Genomic DNA, 20,466 nt, shown 5'->3' on the forward strand with positions numbered 1-20,466 from the left:
CAGGATGAGAACAGAAATCGTGCTCCGGCAGTGCAGCAGCAGCAGGAGGCCCCATTAGCTAAAGTGGGGCTTCAGGTTAAGAACAGTTTCAGGTTAAGAATGGACCTCCGGAATTAATTAAGTACTTAACCTGAGGTACCACTCTAAAAGCACACTTTCTACTCATGTAAAAACACCAGGCAGGCCCCACAAATAACCCAAAGATGCATTTTAAATTAAAGGGCACATTCTACTCATGTAAAAATACACGGATTCCCAGAACGTCCGTGGGCCGGATTTAGAAGGCGATTGGGCCGGATCTGGCCCCCGGGCCTTAGTTTTCCTACCCATGCTCTAGTCTAGAATACAGTACTTGGGTTGAAAGCTATTTAGGTCAGCGCACATCTGAGAGGAAGCCTTGTTGAATGCAGTGTAACTTCCGACAGTTGTCCTAAACACACTGAGTTTGAATTTAACCGTTGCTCGAGTCAAAAGAGACGACCTCTGAATAAACATGTTTAGGATAGGCAGGGTACAACTCCAGAAAAATCTAATTTAGGGGAGCAAAGGAGGGTCATTGTCCACTATTAGGGTAGCAACTTTTAAATTAGGGCAGCCAGGTAAAAAAGAGGATAAGAGTTTTAACACATGTACAGGGCAGAATGACATCACCACCTCATCCAAGCCCCCTCTAGCATGGTAGACCTGGCATTTGGATTGTGCCTTACCAAACCAGTCACTTTTCTCTCCAGTTACTCCTTTTATACCGGGGGGGGGAACTATGGCCCATTCCCAAGTGCATAATAAGCACCATATTGTTCCATGTATAAGGCTAGGTTTTTTAACCAAAAAATTAGGTTTAAAAATGGGTCTCGTCTTATACACAGGTAGTGCTGAGGGATGTTTTCGTAATTTGGAGTATCCCAAAATAGGGGGCGTCTTATACATGGAAAAATACAGTAGTTATTTGTGCTCCATTATTCCAGCCACCTTATTTTACTTTGTTTTTGCTTATGCTATCATGTTCCCCTATACAAAGTGCATTTTCTTAATGTTATACTGAGTGGGCAGTAATGCATTGGGCTGCAGGCCTGCGTGCCTCTTTACCAACATGTATATGATATAATGTGACATAGGCAGTACTTTGTAAAATTTTACTTATACTGTAGATCATTCAGACCAGTCTCCTTGTGCCAAAGTTCTGCTGTCTATATGAAAACAAATGTCTTTTTATGGTAGGTTTCAGTTCAGTGCTAAATTTTCTCCAAAACTTCACACAATTTTTTTTTAAGTACTCAGAAATTATTACTACTAAGAAAGGTTATATGTACAGTTAATATATTAATAAACTTTGCCCATATTAGGAATAATCTTCTCCTCCTATACCATTTCATTTTCTTCAACCTGTAGGTGGAATTCTTAACAGATTCTCAAAGGACATAGCGATATTGGATGACCTACTACCGCTTACAATATTTGACTTCATCCAGGTTTGTGAAAATAAATATATATTTTGCAGAGTGGCGGACAGTGCTTTGTTTTCTGGTTTTCTGGCCATCACTTACGAAGATCAGAAAATAAAAAGAGACAAATAATAAGAAGCAACAAGAATAAATGAGTGTTCATAATGTTTGTGTACATAAAGCTTATTTTCAATGTTTTGCCACCCAATCTGTGCCTTTATGACTCTTCTTTTCTCCCATTTATGTTTTTATGCTCTTTTCTTCTTGTGCATGAAGCTCTTAGCTCAGCTGCTTATTCCATCCTCCTCCTGGCTTCCTTGTTGGCATCTCAAGAGACAATGGAGTGTGTCTCTGGAGGTGAAGTCAAACCGCTGTTTAGCAAAACCAATGTGACCTTCCTGGGGTGCAAGCCTGGGCAGTGTGTATGGAAGTCTTGGATTGCCCAGACGACAATACTCCCCTCTTGGCCTCGCTGATGGGGTCCAAAACAGAGCAGTACATTTGCCTCCAGCTTGGCTGCAGGAGTTGCCAGAAGAAGGTGTACAAGGCCTTCTGATGATGCCAAGGTTGCAGGTTTGATCCCCATATGGGACAGCTGCATATTCCTGCATTGCAGGGGGGCTGGACTAGATGATCCTCAGGGTCCCTTCCAAATCTATAACCCTACAATTCTGTGATATGAGTGCGCATGCACACCCAGAGAGAGACTTGGGTTGAAAAATCCAATTAAACTGAGTGGTGGCAAATTCAGGATAGACCAAATAAAATCCTTATTTACATAACACATAATCAGTGTGTAGGGTTTATCTGACCCGAGATGTGGGAATGACCAGTACATCAGATGGCCTTAAAAGGGGAATTCTGTGACAGTTGTGATAGCTATATGCAATCTATGACACTGAACAGCAGTTGTTGGGGCAACAAGGAGGGAGGACCTCACTACACTGGTAGTTGGCTTCCTAGAAGCATCGGTTTGTACTCAGGATGGTAGATTAGATGGTTTGATTCAGTAGGGTTCTCCCCATGTTCATGAAGATGCATATTTTAGCTGAACCAAACATTCCTTTCTTAAATTCTTAGTTAAAAGTGTGATGACCATTCAACCCTGCATTATGATTTCCATACTCTTTCTCCTCCTTCTTCACTGCCTAGCTAGCTTAACACAGTTCGTAAAATAATAACCAGCCAGGAACAGTTCACATGACAATAATGGATATTGAGCTATCCAATATATGGATAGGACATACATTTTTTTACAGATTTTTGTTCCACAATGGCTTTATTTTCATAAACTGAGTGGGCCACCAGCCACCTAGAAAAAAACCAATGTTAAACAAAAAATGTATCTAATGAGCATTCATCTTGGATGAAATAAATTCATATATTAATTTGGCATTTGCAAAAGTGATGCCAAGTCCTATGACTTTGACAGGTGAGTCCATTTCCTTCCAAGACATAAAATGCAAGTTCTGTTTCCATGGCTTGTCAAGCTTTTGGCCTCCGAACTGCGGCATTTCAGGAAATACAATGTGTGGTCGAGGCTGATCCATTTCATAAATGGAAGAGCTTCCAGTCACCCAAAGTTGGTGACCATGTTAAGATTTCCCAGTAAACCAACTTGATGATAAACATTAGCGGATGGTGTGTTGGGTCTACATCTGACCTCTGTCTGCCTGAGTCACTGCAGCTTACCAGCACAGAGGGGTCCAGTGGTGGTGGTGAGGTTGGCATGGCGCAAACACAATGGCAGAGCCATTCTGGCATTCCTGCCATCATGTTTGCACTACACCACACTGTCACGACATTCCTTCTTCTCTCTATCCTGGGGTGCTGCGGTGGCTGAAGTGGATCGAGGTCAGGTGAGCAGTGCAGGCCCACCATGCCATCCGCTGTTGGTGATAAAACTTGAAACCTTCAAGTAAACTCTGAATTACTCACTGTGATGGATCCACAGTAAGTATCAACTCCTTACTTGGAGGCTTTTAAGTACAGGTTGGATGGCCATCTGTCATGGATGCTTTAACTGGGATTCCTGCCAATTCAGGGGGTTGGACAATGACCGTTGGGGTCCCTTCCAATTCTACAGTCCTATGATTCCATGTTAGCTTTAGCTTTATTAGAATAATTTCAGCCTTTTTTGACCAAGTTGTAATAAGATATCAATTCCTTGCTGATGAGCCTTGAGGCAGCTTTTTCTCTTCAATTATTACCGTTATTATTAATAATGATTAATTTCCTATACTGCCCTTCATCCGAGGATCACAGAACGATTTACAATATAAAAACACAGAAATACATACCATAGTAACAAACAAAAATAATAGCCCCCCCATTGTTTAAAGGGCCATAGGTTGTTTAATTAGACAAAGAGAAGAGGAGTGTTTTTGCCTGAAGGTATGTAATGGCAGTGCCAGGCAAGCTTCCCTAATGAGAGTATTCCACAAGTATGGAGCTACCTCAGAAAAGGCCCATTCTCATGCTGCCGCTCTCTGGACCTCTCATGGAGGAGGCACACAAAGAAGGGCCTCAGATGATTGTCTGTGATTACCCTGAGTAATGTTCTGATGTTATGTGTTCCTGATAAAGACAAATATCCATGGGGTGACGCAGAATAAATAGTTCCACCAGAAAGCAAAATCCATGATTCATAAAGGACAATCTAGAGCCTTGTTCATGATAATATTATGCAAAAAAGACATGCATTTTGCATCGTCATAGAACAATTTTCATATTTATAGCCATGAATTGGCAGTGTTCCATGAAAATTGTACAAAAGAATCTGCATCCTATTTTGATAATTGTACAGGTGTACATTTGAAAAACACTGTGATGTCTTCCAGACCACTGTTAAATGAGTGCTTGATTTAGCGAATCATGAAACCACTTATTAATTTCCAAGACCTTTAGCTCCAAATACTATCAGTTTCTTTTTGTTCTCAGATGCAAACCCTTGTTGGGAAGACACTGCTGGGATGTTTGAAATATATATGCTAATACCTCCTCTGGGGAAATTAAATCACCAATTTGGAATTTGTAACGTAGAGGGGACGTTTACTGTGTCAATAGCATTTTTCTTTCATCCTGCAGTTAATGCTCATTGTGATTGGTGCTATAGCTGTAGTATCAGTCATACAACCCTACATCTTCCTGGCATCTGTGCCTGTGATAGGAGCCTTTGTTATGTTAAGAGCATACTTCCTGCACACTTCTCAGCAGCTGAAACAACTGGAATCTGAAGGTATGGCTGGCAAAAATTGGTAGAATCCTAAAAGATACAAAAATAAACTGAATAGAGATTTACCATTTCACTTTTCCTCCAGCTCCCTCTAATTTCCCAATGCAAGATTCCAAAGTCTGAGGACAGAATGCACCCCTGTAAATACATTCAGCTAAAGCTCAGGAGCAGACTAATAAAGTGCGTCTGCTTTGCAGAGGGGGAAATGTTATGAGCATAACTGCAGCACAACAGTGTTACGAGATTTGGCATATGGAATGGATATTTATCGAGAGACAACTTACTTTTTATTAGGGAGGCAAGCTGGTTAGGAATGTTCAACAGCCTTACCATTTTAGTAAATCCAAAATTTCTTAAATTTGTCCATTTAGTAGCTTTTGAATTTATTCATAATTTGTGCATTCATAATTTGTGCATTGTTATTGGTAGGGTTCTGCTTCTCCTTACTAAGTCCCGTGCCTTTGAGATGTCTTATGCCTCTCAAAAAGCAGTGTATGGAGATGGGAAGTTGTTGCTCTGCAGATCTTTCTGAGCTACCATTTTCATAATCTTTTAAGTCTAAAAACTTCTAGAAAGCCACAGGTACCCCAACCCTGCCCTAGTAGAACTGTGCCTAGAGAAGCAGATTCTGAAGGGCAGAGGTTTTTCTTGAAGCCTGGGTGCATATCTGTGTATAATAGGTTATCCTGAGAAGGAGGCCTGCAGGAAAAAGAAGAGCCTGGCATTGTGTTGAGCAGTTGACAAATAAGACATCTGTTGTTTCATAAAAGGGGTCACTTTCTTTTATGGAAAACAAACTGTTGGAGAGGTTAACTCTACATAACACTATCTTACTATTTTTCTTGCATAGAAGCAAACTTTGAAGGATGCTTCTAAAAGCTTTGGAGATTCAAACGGATCAGTTGAGCTCCTTGAATTTGGTTTCAAGAAACTCACTTTTACTCACGGCAGCCAAAATCACGTGGTCAGCATTTAAGCCCATTGATCCAATTGAGCCTTTAAAGGGCACAGGGCTAGGTGAAAGATGGCAGATGGCATCAAGACCCTAGGAACCCTTGAAGAATAAGCAAATTAGATATGCAGATTTTTCTTTTGTTCAACATGCAACCACACAACTTGTAGCAGTTGCAGATATATACAGACTGATATCAAAGAATGGAGAGTAGATATTCGCAGTCTGTGAAATGCTGTTCTGAATGTTCTTTGACACGATGTAGTGCTATAAAAGAAGGCAAGAATATGCCTAATGGAAAATGTATTTGTTATCTTTGTGTTGTTGTTGTTTTTTAAAAAGATCCAGTTCATTTCTGGAAAGTACGAAAACTTATTATTTTCAATTTGCATTGTTTATAGCAAGAAGTCCAATTTTCACACATCTTGTTACAAGCTTAAAGGGGCTTTGGACACTCAGAGCTTTCGGACGGCAACCTTATTTTGAGACGTTATTTCATAAAGCCCTGAACTTGCACACAGCGAACTGGTTCCTTTATCTGTCTACATTACGTTGGTTCCAGATGAGGATAGAAATGATTTTTGTTGTCTTCTTCACCATTGTGACCTTTGTTTCTATTTTAACTACAGGTACGTAGCTTTGCTTTCTATACTAAAATGAGGTTAAAAAAGAAGAAGTTTTGCTGCATATTCAGACCTTAAATAGGTTGCATCCAGTACTTCTTCCAGTCTCCATAATACTGTCCGCACGTCCTAAAGGCCTTTTAACATCTGACGTGCCAGGGTCAAGAGACAGAAGTGGGCTTGACCAATGGAAGTGATTTTCACCTTTGTACAGCAGACCACATTCCAGCAGTGCGAAATTATTTTTCTACACTTCTCCATCTCCACCCATGCAAGCAAGAGGTGTTATCGCAGTTCAGGGTCACATTCGCAAAAGAATTAGAAAGTGGTGTGGAGCAGAGCCAGTGAGTTGTGTGTCTTGGGAAGAGACAAAGCTTAGAAGAACCCTGAAGTCCAGACAAAACATTAGGCTCCTCGGTCTGAGTTTCCACAGCCTTGGTCCAGTGCATTGCCCACAGACAGCTAAAGTCGGTTGGCATCTGTGCTAGGGATGCTCAAGGAAACTGGTTTGGTCTTCATTCCAAAGTGAACTTGCCAAATTTGTCACCCACCAATTAATGTGCAAGTTGGACAAGGTTTACTTCGGGATTCAAACTCCATTTGAATTCCATAAGGTCATTCAAGGGCTGCCTTTCCTTTCCTTTCCTTATACAGTGGTACCTTGGTAGTTGAACAGTTTGGCTCCTGAACACCACAAAGCTGGAAGTGAGTGTTCCGGTTTGCAAATGTTTTTTTTGGAAGCCAAACACCCAACACGGCTTCCAATTGAGTGCAGGAAGCTTCTGCAGCCAATCGGAAGCCGTGCCTTGGTTTTCAAACTGTTTTGGGAGTCGAACAGACTCCCGGAATGGATTAAGTTCGACAAGCAAGGTACCACTTTAAATTCCAACAGCTTGGAACTGCTGGAAAGTCAGATGACCTGCAGACAGGGCTGCAAAAACCCCTGGAAGGTCTGAATGTGATGCTGCATAATCCCTCCCTCAGCTTTATTTAAGAGGGAGGCGAGGGAAGCTTTCCATATATATTCCAAAGGACGGACAGCATGCCATCATGTCATATCCTCCCAGGAGCTTTGCAGCTAATTTGTAATGCATTCACCTTTCTAGAGGTCTTTCTTTTTTAAAAAGTGCATACAGTGGCACCTTGGGTTACAGACGCTTCAGGTTACAGACGCTTCAGGTTACAGACTCCGCTAACCCAGAAATAGTACCTCTGGTTCAGAACTTTGCTTCAGGATGAGAACAGAAACCGCGCGGCAGCAGTGGGAGGCCCCATTAGCTAAAATGGTACCTCAGGTTAAGAACAGTTTCAGGTTAAGAACGGACCTCCAGAACGAATTAAGTTCTTAGCCCGAGGTATCACAGTACTGTACTTAAAAAAAAAAAATGTCCTGAGATCTGGAACAGACTATCTATGTACTGGTCGCATGTGCAGTTGTTGTGAACCAAATTTAGACTGGTTCATTCATCCCTTATCAGTGCCTCATACTGTACTATAGTGCATTTTGGCTCAGCTTGTTCCTCCTTACAGTACTAATCTGTGTGCATTTCTCACCTTTTGTATTTGAGCATGGATCTATTATTGCATCACTTATGTAACTGCCCCTCTACATATACTGGTAGGTTTTTAAAATGTCTCTTTGTGCTTGCAGGTAACGGGGAAGGAACAGTTGGCATTATTCTTACACTAGCCATGAATATTATGGGAACCTTGCAGTGGGCTGTGAACTCAAGTATAGATGTAGACAGTCTGGTAAGAACCATGAGAATTAATTGAAAATGAGATTTCATTTTCATTTTCACATGCTCATAAAATGTATTACTTTGGCTGTAGAGTGTACAGTTATAAATATGCTTGCACTTGTAAATATTTGCTAATAATTCACCCAGAATTCAGTTATCATTGGGTATAGTTCTTCTAGAGGCCCAGTCTTGGGCTGTCAAGCTCTTTCAACGACTCTCCATTATTTTCTCTCTCTTTTTGTTATGGCAAACATTTACTTAACCCTTCTTTTTTGTCAGTTTTTAGTACACACTTTCCATTGTTCAGCCCTCATAATTTTGGCTCTGGCCAACACTCTTGCTGTTTATTTATTTTATGTTTCCTCTTATCTCCTTCAGAAATCTTTATAACATTACAGCTGCGTATTTTGCAGATCTGCATTGCACAATGATATGTTCTATTTCATAGCTTTGCCCCAATAATTCTGATGACAACATTTTTTCCACTGTCACTCTCCTCCCCACCTACCACCCCTTTCCAAGCTTCTGTTACATTAGCATTTTCTTCCTTTCCGTGTTTTTCAAAAATTGCCCCCCTAGCATTGCAATTGCTACTTGCTTCTGGTACTCCTAGATTGTATGCCAGCAGGGAGACTTCTCAAATTGCAGACTCGAATGGTGTTCAGAAAGAGGACTATCACATTGGCTGAAGTGTACTGAATATTAATACAGAACACTAAATATTAATTTCAGGAAAAACCTACTAGCAGTGCAGAATATGCTACAGCCTTTGTCATCAAATTACCCCACTGTTGCTGTCTATCTCATTTAATGGTGTTGGCCATTCACAGATCTACATAGCTTCTGGGGAGGAAAAAAAGGAATTAATTATTTCCCCCATGAACATTTTCATTTGGATTTTTGCTTTCAAATTCCATGAGCTCATGAGGAAGTATCTAAATGCCCTGTAAAATCTTATGCATGTATTTTTTTTTACATAGGACATCCTCTGGGCCTCTGCAGTTAAATGATACTTTCAGGTGTGATGATTAGTCCTTACAAAGAATTTGTTAAAAGTGCTGCATAATTTCAAGCAAGAATAAAGAAAAAAATGCACAATATGTGGGCTATATTGGAATCCTCATCAGTTACAAAATGTTAGGCTGATGCACTGGAAATATAGCGTTGTAGTGAAAAACTGTTGATGCAAAATTTGTTGCAAAGGATTTGGAGCTAGGCAGATGTTTCCATGCCACAGAGATATACATACCGTATTTTTCGCTCTATAGGACGCACTTTTTCCCCTTCAAAAATGAAGGGGAAATGTGTGTGCATCCTATGGAGCGAAGACGCCATAGCCCCGCGACCCTCTCCCGGCTGGAGAGGTAACGCACGGCTATGGCAGGAGCCTCTATAGCCGCGCGTCACCTCTCCAGCCGGGTGAGCGCGCGTGGGGCTAAAGAAGCCCAGCTTACCCTCTCCCAGCTGGAGAGGTGACACGCGGTTATGGCAGGAGCCTCTTTAGCCGCACACCACCTCTCCAGTTGGGAGAGCGTGTGCGGGGCTAAAGAAGCCATAGCCCCGCGACCCTCTTCCAGCTGGAGAGGTGACACGTGACTATGGCAGCAGCCTCTCCGCTGCGTCTTTCCGCTAATCCCTGACCTGCTCTTTGGGGCTGGTGGTGGGCTTCCCCCCACCAGCCCCAAAGAGCAGGTTGAAAGGAACCTGAAGCCTGGAGAGCGAGGGGGGTCGGTGTGCACTCTCCAGGCTTCCAAGGTAGCCGCCTGAACACACCTTAAACGTCACCTTGTTTTAGAGCTGGAAAACAAGAGAGGGAAAATTCTCCCCCTCTCTGTGCAGCGCCTCCTGCCGCTTCGCTGAAGGGGTGCTGGGCAGAGAGGGGGAGAATTTTTTTTTCTTGTTCTCCCCCCTCTAAAACAAGGTGCGTCCTATTGTCCGGTGCATCCTATGGTGCGAAAAATACGGTATGTTGTGTACATTGTCTTTGTACTTTTAATGTTATAATTATTCCCTCAATTAAAAAAAAAAACCCCCACACCACTCATTCAAACCTGCTGCCCATTCCTCTCGCTTGTTCTCAGCTGACCTCTGCTAAATCAATGACCTTTCTCCATCAGTTTTTAAGGGCAGTTTTGGTGTGCATACTTTTGCTTTGGGACACTGCTTCCTCCCTCTGCATCATCACACAAGGAGTTACACATGCAGAGCAGGACTCCACTAAACACCACGTCAGAGTATAGCACAAGAAATACAAGACAGATGAGAAAATCCTGTCCCCCAAGGTACATATTGTTGTTAAGTTGTTTAGTCATGTCCGACTCTTCGAGATCCCATGGACCAGAGCACACCAGGCACTCCTGTCTTCCACTGCCTCCCGCAGTTTGGTCAAACTCATGTTAGTAGCTTCGAGAACAGTGTCCAACCATCTCGACCTCTGTCGTCCCCTTCTCCTTGTGCCCTCCATCTTTCCCAGCATCAGGGTCTTTTCCAGGGAGTCTTCTCTTCTCATGAGGTGGCCAAAGTATTGGAACCTCATCTTCAGGATCTGTCCTTCCAGTGAGCACTCAGGGCTGATTTCCTTCAGAATGGATAGGTTTGATCTTCTTGCAGTCCATGGGACTCTCAAGAGTCTCCTCCAGCACCATAATTCAAAAGCATCAATTCTTCGGCGATCAGCCTTCTTTATGGTCCAGCTCTCACTTCCATACATCACTACTGGGAAAACCATGGCTTTAACTATATGGACCTTTGTTGGCAAGGTGGTGTGTCTGCTTTTTAAGATGCTGTCTACATTTATCATCACTTTTCTCCCAAGGTACATATACAAACTGAATTATCATTTCCCTTATAATTCTGTAAGCGAGAACTCTGACAGAAGCAAGCCATTCACAGCTCATTTATTTGAATCAGGTTTTCCTTTTTTCCTTTTTGCTTGCAACAACTCAGTAGTAGTATGAGCAGTATATGGATAACTGAGTGGCCTTTCTTTGAACTTTCTGACCAAAGTAAATGAATCAAAAGTGCCAATCAGGACTTAGGAACAGTGTTTTCCAAAGTCTGACGGCATGACAGCCACACAAGCAGAAAAACAACCAGTTAACCACAAAGACTTGTAGTACTTTCCCACCATTAATGCACAAAGATTCTTTATCATGAAGTTTGCTTTCCCATGGTGAACAAGTCCCATTGTTGTCCTAAGAGCTGAAAGGTCAGGATAAACTAATAACTTTTAGAAACTCTTTTTAAGAATAGCCCTGCTAAAGAATTAACTGTGGCAGAAGCAGGCTACTGCTGCTCATCTTAACACTATCACATACAATTAATAGGGCATATATATATATATGTATATATATATATATATATATATATATATATATATATATATATAGTGTCAGAGAACCAAGTACTTTATCCTCACAATTTATACACTACAAAGTAAAGATTAATTTGTTGACATCAAACTCAGTAGGATGAAGTTTGTCTGCTTGTATGCCAAACTATGTGTGTGTGTGGGAAACATGTTTCAAAAAATGACTTCAGTGGTTCTTGGTCTGGTTTTCAGATGCGGTCAGTGAGCCGAGTATTTAAGTTTATTGATATGCCAACAGAAGAATCCAAAACTGCACCGTCTTTGAGAAATGGAGAGCTTTCACGCACACTCATAATTGAGAATAGGCATGCAAAGGAAAAGACTGTCTGGCCATCTGGCGGGCAAATGACAGTGAAGAATCTCACGGCCAAGTACATAGATGGAGGACTGGCCATACTCGAAAATATTTCTTTTTCAATAAGTCCAGGACAAAGGGTAAGAATGTTTTCAATTAAACTCATTTTAGTTAATCCGCTGTCAAGCAAGTGCCACCACTATTCCTAAAAGAAAAGTAATACTTGATTACTAACCTGAATAAATATTCAAGTTATTTTAATATGCAGTAAATCATGTAGGAACATTTCACAATAATTATTCACATTATTTTAATATGCAGTGAGTTGTGCAGGAACAGAGGGAAAGCCCATTTGCTGGGTATTTGGAAAAGGAACCCATAATTTCTAGAAATGCTGGGCATAGATAGAGCACAGACTTAATGAGAATTTGTGGTAAAAGCATGGAGAATGGGTAAAATATCCAGAAAATAAAGTTTATTTCCTATTTCTGTACATTTACCTGATTTCGCTGTCTCTTTGTTTCGCTGCTTGTCTGGTGGGAAGCCTTGCTAATGAATATAGGTTTGTACATAGAAAAGAAAAATATAGGGTGGTGTGCTAGTAACACAACAAATTGAAATGGAAGACATTGTGGATGAGATACAACATCACACCTGCAGATACAATGGGGTTCTCTTGCATGCCCTGCCCCCTGCTGTCCCTCCATCCTCTATAGCATATTTGGGGTCATACAGTGGACTGAAGGAGGAAGGCGAGACAGGGGAAGTCCTGTTTGTGCAAGCAGAAGTCTGAGTGAGACACCCCAACTGGATATTCTCCTATGGCACTATGAATAATAATAATAATAATAATAATAATAATAATAATAATAATAAAAATTTTATTTATACCCCGCCCTCCCCAGCCAAGACCGGGCTCAGGGCGACTAACAACCAATAATAAAAATGATTAAAATACAATTTAAAAAACAAGATTAAAATACAACATGAAAACATTAGGATGCAGCCTCTTCACAGGAGGAGAAAGGAAAAAGAAAGAGGGGGAAGGAATCAAACTGATTCTAAGCCAAAGGCCAGGTGGAACAACTCTATCTTACAGGCCCTGCAGAAAGAAATCAGATCCCGCAGGGCCCTGGTCTCATGAGACAGAGCGTTAAAGATAAGCTTTAATGTGCAGATGTCTGTATGTTATGAAATCCTCTTTCAAAAATCACAGGCAAGCTCCTGAAAAATGCCAGCCCAGAACCAGTGTTGAGAAGGCCCTGGCTCTGGTTAAGTGTTGCTATTTATGGACCTTAAGGTCCTCTGTGGGGCATACCAGAAGAGGCAGTCCCGTAGGTACGAGGGTCCTAGGTTTTAAAGGTCAAAACCAGCACCTTAAATCTGACCCTGTACTCCACCGGGAGCCAGTGCAGAAAGATTTTATTGGAAATCAATAACTTATATAGAAACATCGTTTAGTTAGATAAAGCTCCTGGCTGGCACTTTGGTGCCAGAATAACATACAATATTTGCAGAAATGAGTTTCAAAAAAAAAAAAAAAAAGAAAGAAAGAAAGAAAAGAAAAAAGGAAAAAAAGAAATGAGTTTCCAGTTTTGGCTGGAAGCAGGGGTTTTTTCCCCAGCCGGAACTCACCAGAGCTCAGTTCCGGCACCTCTCAGGTGGGCACCATTGCCATTCTAAGAGAACGAGGGAGGTGTTTGTGGTGAGTTCCGGCTCTTCTTTCTCTAGGAAAATAGCACTGGTCTAAACTATGAACTCTGAATGAACTGTGGTTCATATGACTGGACGTTTGCCCAATTTTGATGCCAAGGGGAAAGCTGCAAAACTGGGGCAAAAACATGTTCTTGTTATAAGGACAGATTCTACCATATCATCAGAAGCTGTGCACATTCCTGCTGTTACATTAATATTTATGGTTTCAAGCCCATCTCAACACAAAACATTCTTCTCTGAACTGCTCTTCTGTTAATTTCTAGCACGCAAATGATTAATTTATGAGAGCGATTTCTTCATTAATTTATGTTTATAAATATTGCAGGTGGGTCTTTTAGGAAGAACTGGCTCAGGGAAAAGTACTCTGCTCTTTGCTTTTTTAAGACTCTTGACCACAGAAGGAGATATTCAAATTGATGATGTCTCCTGGAACACCGTCTCTGTGCAGCAGTGGAGAAAAGCATTTGGAGTAATACCTCAGGTAAATTTACACTAGCCTGTAAAATAAGTTTTTACATAAATCAATCTGCCCAAAATTGTACTTTGTTGATGCACAAAACTTCAAATCGATTTAAAGTTAGAAAAGTGGAAAAGAAATAAAACCAGACCAGATAGATATATATAAGACTCAAGAGTAGGACAGAAAGTGTATGCATTCTTGTCTTCCCTGTTTGCAGGGCCTTCTCTGTAGTGGCACCCTGGTGATGGAATTCCGTCCCCCTGGACACAAGGATAACCCTCACAATATTGGGCTTCTGTCATGAAGTAAAAATGTATCTGTTGGAATAATGTTAAAAGATTAGCAATTTCATAGCTGAGTTTTGTAAGAACTCTTGAGTGGATGCTATCTGGACCCAGCAATGTGTTAGTTTTTAGCTTGTCAGACAGGCCCACACCTTAATTTCCTATCACTGATATTTACCTCAGTTCCTTATATGCCTTTCTTAAGAAAGTTAATCCGGTTCAAAGATCAATGAAATTGTAATAAAGGATTAATTCAGCAATTGCCTTTTCCTTCTTTAGCACACCTCCCTTGTCATTCCAAGGTCTGTCTGCCTCCACGGCCTGTTTCCTGCTTCAGATGTATTTAATGTTCAAGTATTGCTCTTAATGCTTTTCTCATTATTATTTTTTGCATCCCTTATTGTCTGCTTGCATTCCTTTTGCCCAAGTTTGTGTTCCTTATATGGGCAAGTATTCCATTTTCTGAAGGAAGTCTTCTTGCTTCTGTTAGCTTCTTAATAGCTGGTACAGTATCTTCTTGGCCTGGGTGGTACCTTTCCTGGTCTGCATTCCAGTTAAGCTGCTATTATTGTGGCTTTGAATACACCCCCCCCAATCATTCTGGGGAGATTTCACCATCTTGATTTCCCTATTCAATTTCCTTTTTACCAATCCCTTCCTTTTTTATTCCCCTCTTTGGAAGCCAAGTGTGACTGTGCTGGACTTTCTTGGCAATTGTCCACTTACTACTTACATATCTCTTGAATTTACTAGTGCTGAGGTCATTGTTTCTAAATGGTTCAACACCACAGGTCTCAGGGGCCACTTAAGTCCAGAGTCTGGTCATTTCCATGACAAACTTTTTGTGTGGAACACTGCGTTTGAACCCACTCTTCGATAAAAATACTGAAGTGTTTGCTCTGTGCTCAGGCTAACATACCTGTTCATTTCTTACTAATGGTAACTGGCTTAACATAGTCACATTCAACACTTGCCAAGAAATTTAGAGTAATTCCTCCAAGGTTCTCAGTTACTGATAAATTGGTGTGTCTACTACCTCCCTCGCTGCACTTTTAAAAGTAAGCAACAGAACAAAGAAAGCCTTTTGTTTTCCAGCTTCTAACCAGATTTTAATATTTGTTTGCTCTTTCCCTTTTCCCCGGAAGAGATGCAAATTTATTGTTAAAACTCTGGAGGTTATGTTCAAATGTAACATCCTGTCCCCCAGTTCACTATTTCATTCTTAAAAATAATAAGTTTTTCCTTGCGTACTCTCAGTGGTTTCTTTCCTTCATGGAGCTTTCTTACACTGGATCATGAAGGTGGTTGAATTCGTTAGGTGACTTGCCTCTAACTCCTGCTGTGAATTGCAGTGGTCAACCATTCAGGAAGGATTTCAAGAAGCATAACATAAATTTCTTCTCAGTGGCAGGCATTAGCTCTCCAACACTTCAAGGCAATTAGAGTTCAGTCAGTGTCTCTAAAAAGAACTGGCAAAGCGTGTTCTCCATCACGGAGAGCACTTGTTGCGGTTGGGGATTCCAAGACACCTTGCTGTTTCTGGGCAGATGGTTTGGCCAACTCGTAAGCAGGGGCGGGCTGTTACTGGGGAAAATTACATGTTGCCATTTAGTGATTGGCAGCCCTATTTGTTAAATGCAAGGCACGCAGCAACGGACGTCCTCTTTGCCAGATGCAAAAATAATTTGGTCGCAGTTGCTGCAATGCCGCTTCTGGCGTGGCAGTCGCAGTCCGGCTGCCACCGAGCAGGCCAGGAAGCGCGTTAACAAGGTGGCGGTAAAGAAGGTCCTCGCCTTAGGCGGTTCTGTGATCATGCAGCCTGCTATTTCCTTCAAGGCTGTTGCCCTCTTTAGGGCAGATGGGGTACATCTTTCCCCTGTAGGAAACGACACCTGGTTGGCTGCGGTCGCTTTGGGATTGAAGGAAGGGTTGCATTTGTGAGTGGTTTGGCGGTGAGCTTCAGTGCTCAGTTGGCGGTTAGGCATTGGTCTGGAATTGGTTGCTGGGGGGGTATGGATTCGGCTGTGCCTGCCCCCCAAAATGCTGCTGCTGGTGGAGGGGTATGGATTCGGCTGTGCCTGCCCCTCCAAAATGCTGCTGCTGCTGCTGAAGGGTTTTACCATTAAAGGAACCCAGGGGCTCCCCCATGCTTTTGTCCGAAACCCCCTGGCAAGGGGCTAGGGCCACGCAAGCCCCTGGGAGCATGCTGGGGAGAGGTGAGGCATGGTTCCCAGTCCTGTCTCTCTCCCCAGGTGACTTACCCTTCCTGACTTTGTGGGGGGTGCGAATGTCAGAGCTGTCCCCGTGCGGGGGCAGTTAGTGCTACCAATGCAACCACTCACATTGCTGTATTTGAATAAAGTTGTGGCCAAAATTATGCCAAAAAAGTTAAACAAAAATTAAGTGTCAATTGTGTTTTCCTTTGGGGACCTCGACACGCAACTGGCAATATTGTGTGCCTCAGAATTGTCCTGACTTTCCTGGAACCGCAGTCTACTCATATCACTTAAATGAAATTCATACCTGCCTACTTTCAATGCGTAAAAAATGGAATACAGTTGCAATTTGGTGGCCCTCTTGTGTTACTGCCTGTAAAATACACAAAATCCTTGTCAGGAAGGAAAAAGGAGTCTTATGGCAACACTAAGCATTGTTCTTAGTGGTCCATCTTCCTCCTATTAGAAAATAATGTGAAATGGGGAACGGGAAACTTTGAGAAGAGCAAGTGGCAAGACAATGCTTACTCCATTTGGATACAATGCTAAGCATCAAATAATGCAGTTTAGGGTATGTGTGGCTTGATAGCATTAGCAAGAAGTTGACCTTGCCGTACCTTCTTGTACTGGTTCTAGGGGGTTGCTCGTGCGTAAGTTGGTGCCACACCTGGCTGGGTTACCTGGGTGAACCCTTTCTGTCCGGACAGCCACCCATCCATGGCTGTCTCAATCGCTGGCAGAATCCGTCAGTGGGCGTTTCTTGAACTTCTTCCAGCAAAGAAGTTCTTTGACGCCCAGTCTCCTCCTACTCTCCCTGCGTGGAAGTCTTCTGCGCAGGGAGGGTGTGGGCAGCGGAGGACCCATGCTCTCCCCGCTGGTCTCCGGCGAGGAGTCCTGGAGCCTTCTCTCTGATTCCCCCATCTGCCCCCCTCCTCCACTGGTGCTACGCTGATTTCCTTCCCCAGCGGATGGGCTGCCTCTCTCCCTACTGGGACCCTCTCTGGCATCCCTCTGGAGCCTTCCCTCCGCCTCTGGCTCCGATGGCAGTTCCCTGACACTTCTACTCTGCATTACTAAACCCCCTTGCTCCAACCTGTTTTTAAAATGTGTTACCCAAGTTAAATTTTTATATTCCAGTTTTGCTAGCTGAGCAATCAACCCATGTCCTTTTCCTTTTCATCATTATCATCATCATCATTATTAAAAAATTATACCTGTAGATCTCAGGGCAGTTCACAGGAAAAAAATACACAATGAGAACATCAAAACAAAACAATTAATTTCCCTCCCACAATCACATTTAAAAGGGTATAGGACGTTAATCAGCCAAAGGCCTGGTTGAAGAGGAACGCTTTTGCCTGGCACCTAAAGAAGTATAATGAAGTTGTCAGCTGAACCATCCTGGGGAAGGCATTCCACAAATGAGGAGAAAAGGCCCGTTCTCATGTTGTCACTCCCAGGACCTCCTGTGGGCACAAAGAAGGGCCGCAGATTATGATCGTAGTGTCTGGATTGGTTCATATGGAGTGAGGCAGTCCTTGAGGTATTTTTAAGGCTGTTTAATGCTTTATAGGTCCAAACCAGCACTTTGATTTTGGCCCAGAAACAAATTGGCAGCCAGCGCAGTTGAGCCAAGATTGGTGTTGTATGCGAGCAACCTAGCCATCTCACCTATGGCACTTGGGGTATCTGCTGCCTCTTCTAACTCTCCTCCCTCTCATTAGGTTGTAAATTTATGTATGTTAACATGGGAACTAAATGAGACCTGCATAAACATATGTAGGTTCAGGCCACATTCATGTACAGTGGTACCTCAGGTTACATACGCTTCAGGTTACAGACTCCGCTAACCCAGAAATAGTACCTTGGGTTAAGAACTTTGCTTCAGGATGAGAACAGAAATTGTGCTCCGGTGGTGCGGCGGCAGCAGGAGGCCCTATTAGCTAAAGTGGTGCTTCAGGTTAAGAACAGTTTCAGGTTAAGAACAGACCTCCAGAATGTACTTAACCCGAGGTACCACTGTATTAGTTTACAGAGGTCATAAGTAAGGTTGAAATGAAGTATAGTTTTTTTTTAATTTATTAAACAGGGTAGTTCACAAAGTAAAAATGCAAGATGAAAGACACAAAATACATAATAAAAACAAGAACAAAACCCGCCCGCAAACCAAGAACTCCCTCCCTATAGACAGTTGCTGCTTTTAATTACAGTTGCATAGTATTCATATATCCTGTGACAAGAACAGTTGCAATGTAGGAAATCCAGCAGGAAACAAGAGAGCAGCAACAAAAAGTCAGCATTACAATGAGCTGAACCATCTGCTGACCTATACCCATGAGCAGAACTCCTAGGGAGATCAATAACAACTCTAAATGTTGGGCAAGGGACCAGTATTTAGATTACTTCCTGTAAGGCATCAGTCCTGCAATATACTTCTTGGCTTATGCTTTCATCGATGCCCATAGGAGTCAGTGTGTCCAAGGGATGTTTGGTCTATGTTGAGATCAGATCCCAAAAGACCTGTAATTTCCAGTTATGTAGTGTTCCTGTTCAGTGTTCTCCATATTTGACAGCTAAATGACAGTGTCCACTGATGACTCTGTGAGGCCAATGTATGTTGCATTCAGGAGGCTGCAACAACACTGAAAAGGATGAGAGAAGTCATTTAGCCTGCCAGATTCATCTAGAGATCTTTAAAAGCTCTGACCACAGGAAAAGCACACACAGATTTGATTTCCTCTCAAATGCTGCTGCAGTTGTTGTTTAGTCGTTTAGTCGTGTCTGACTCTTCGGACCCCATGGACCAGAGCACACCAGGCACTCCTGTCTTCCACTGCCTCCCGCAGTTTGGTCAAACTCATGCTGGTAGCTTCGAGAACACTATCCAACCATCTCGTCCTCTGTCGTCCCCTTCTCCTTGTGCCCTCCATCTTACCCAACAATACCCAAAGTATTGGAGCCTCAGCTTCACAATCTGTCCTTCCAGTGAGCACTCAGGGCTGATTTCCTTAAGAATGGATGGGTTTGATCTTCTTGTGGTCCATGGGACTCTCAAGAATCTCCTCCAGCACCATAATTCAAAAAGCATCAATTCTTCGGCGATCAGCCTTCTTTATGGTCCAGCTTTCACTTCCATACATCACTACTGGGAAAACCATGGCTTTCACTATATGGACCTCAAATGCTAGTATATTAAAATCAAATACCCTGTTCCCACAATGAATGTATACAATGGATGCTATGATAGGGGAGAGTTGCTCATAGTGTCTGAATAGGATGGAGGTAGCAGCAGCTATATTAACTCGACAGGAGTTGTATCCTGTTCTATATTTGCAGTTTCCTTATATAGAAAAAATAGGGAGATTTTGGGATTTCACAAGCTTTTGTCTGTTTGCATGTAAAGTTTCCAGTTTCCTCATTCCCCCCCCCCTTCTTTGTATCTTATTAATGGATTTTGATCTGAAGGGTGTGATGTCAGTTAAATGTTTGGCCGGATTAAAAAACTAAAGGAAATTAATTCTGAAAATTACTTTACAAAAAGAAGCAGCATTCTTAGGAAAGTCAGCTGAATTGGCACGTGAAAACCTAGTGTGGGCAGCATTTTGTTTAGAAGTAGCACCTGTGCCATGAAGGTACCTTTCTCTTCTGAAAACTGGTTCGTTCACTTCTGTTTTCTTTGCCACCACAGGAGTTCAAAATATTTAAATTCCTTATTTTAATATGCAGCAAACCAAGTGTAAACAGAGGTATGCCAGACATTCCTTCGTCTCTTGCCTTTGTGCCACCACACCCAGTAATCTTAAAGAAGCTTATCCCAAGTCAGATAACACCACCATCTTTAAGAAACCACTGCCCCACATAAGAAAACAAAAGCTGAAATGTACATTCCCTGCCTTGGGGAAGTTATTTTTCTCATCCTAGGGAAATATATACCTGCTGAAAGACAGAGAAAGAACCTGATATAGTTATTGCTAGCTAAACAACACGTAGTACCTTCTGTAGTTTCCAGATTTCTAAGCATGTTCTCCAGAATAGTTCTGGTGGAGTGAACTGGGTCTTACTCCCAGGTAACTCCTGAATTGACAGCAGTTCTGGAGGATTAGTCTAAGGCTGCAATCCCATGCAGACTTA

General features: G+C 42.2%; 1 protein-coding gene across 2 annotated transcripts in view; it reads left to right on the top strand.

Moving 5' to 3' along the window:
* Nucleotides 1-20,466, top strand: part of CFTR (CF transmembrane conductance regulator) — an 84,583-nt gene that overhangs the window by 51,981 nt on the left and 12,136 nt on the right. For both annotated transcript variants that reach the window (XM_079994061.1, XM_079994062.1), the window contains 6 exons: nt 1,390-1,469; nt 4,530-4,680; nt 6,031-6,258; nt 7,904-8,004; nt 11,557-11,799; nt 13,701-13,856. In XM_079994061.1, the coding sequence (XP_079850187.1) occupies nt 1,390-1,469; nt 4,530-4,680; nt 6,031-6,258; nt 7,904-8,004; nt 11,557-11,799; nt 13,701-13,856 (959 nt within the window). The remainder of the gene's footprint in view (nt 1-1,389; nt 1,470-4,529; nt 4,681-6,030; nt 6,259-7,903; nt 8,005-11,556; nt 11,800-13,700; nt 13,857-20,466) is intronic.

The sequence above is a fragment of the Podarcis cretensis genome (assembly GCF_951804945.1).
Source record: "Podarcis cretensis genome assembly, chromosome: 10".
Taxonomy (NCBI): Eukaryota; Metazoa; Chordata; class Lepidosauria; order Squamata; family Lacertidae; genus Podarcis; species Podarcis cretensis.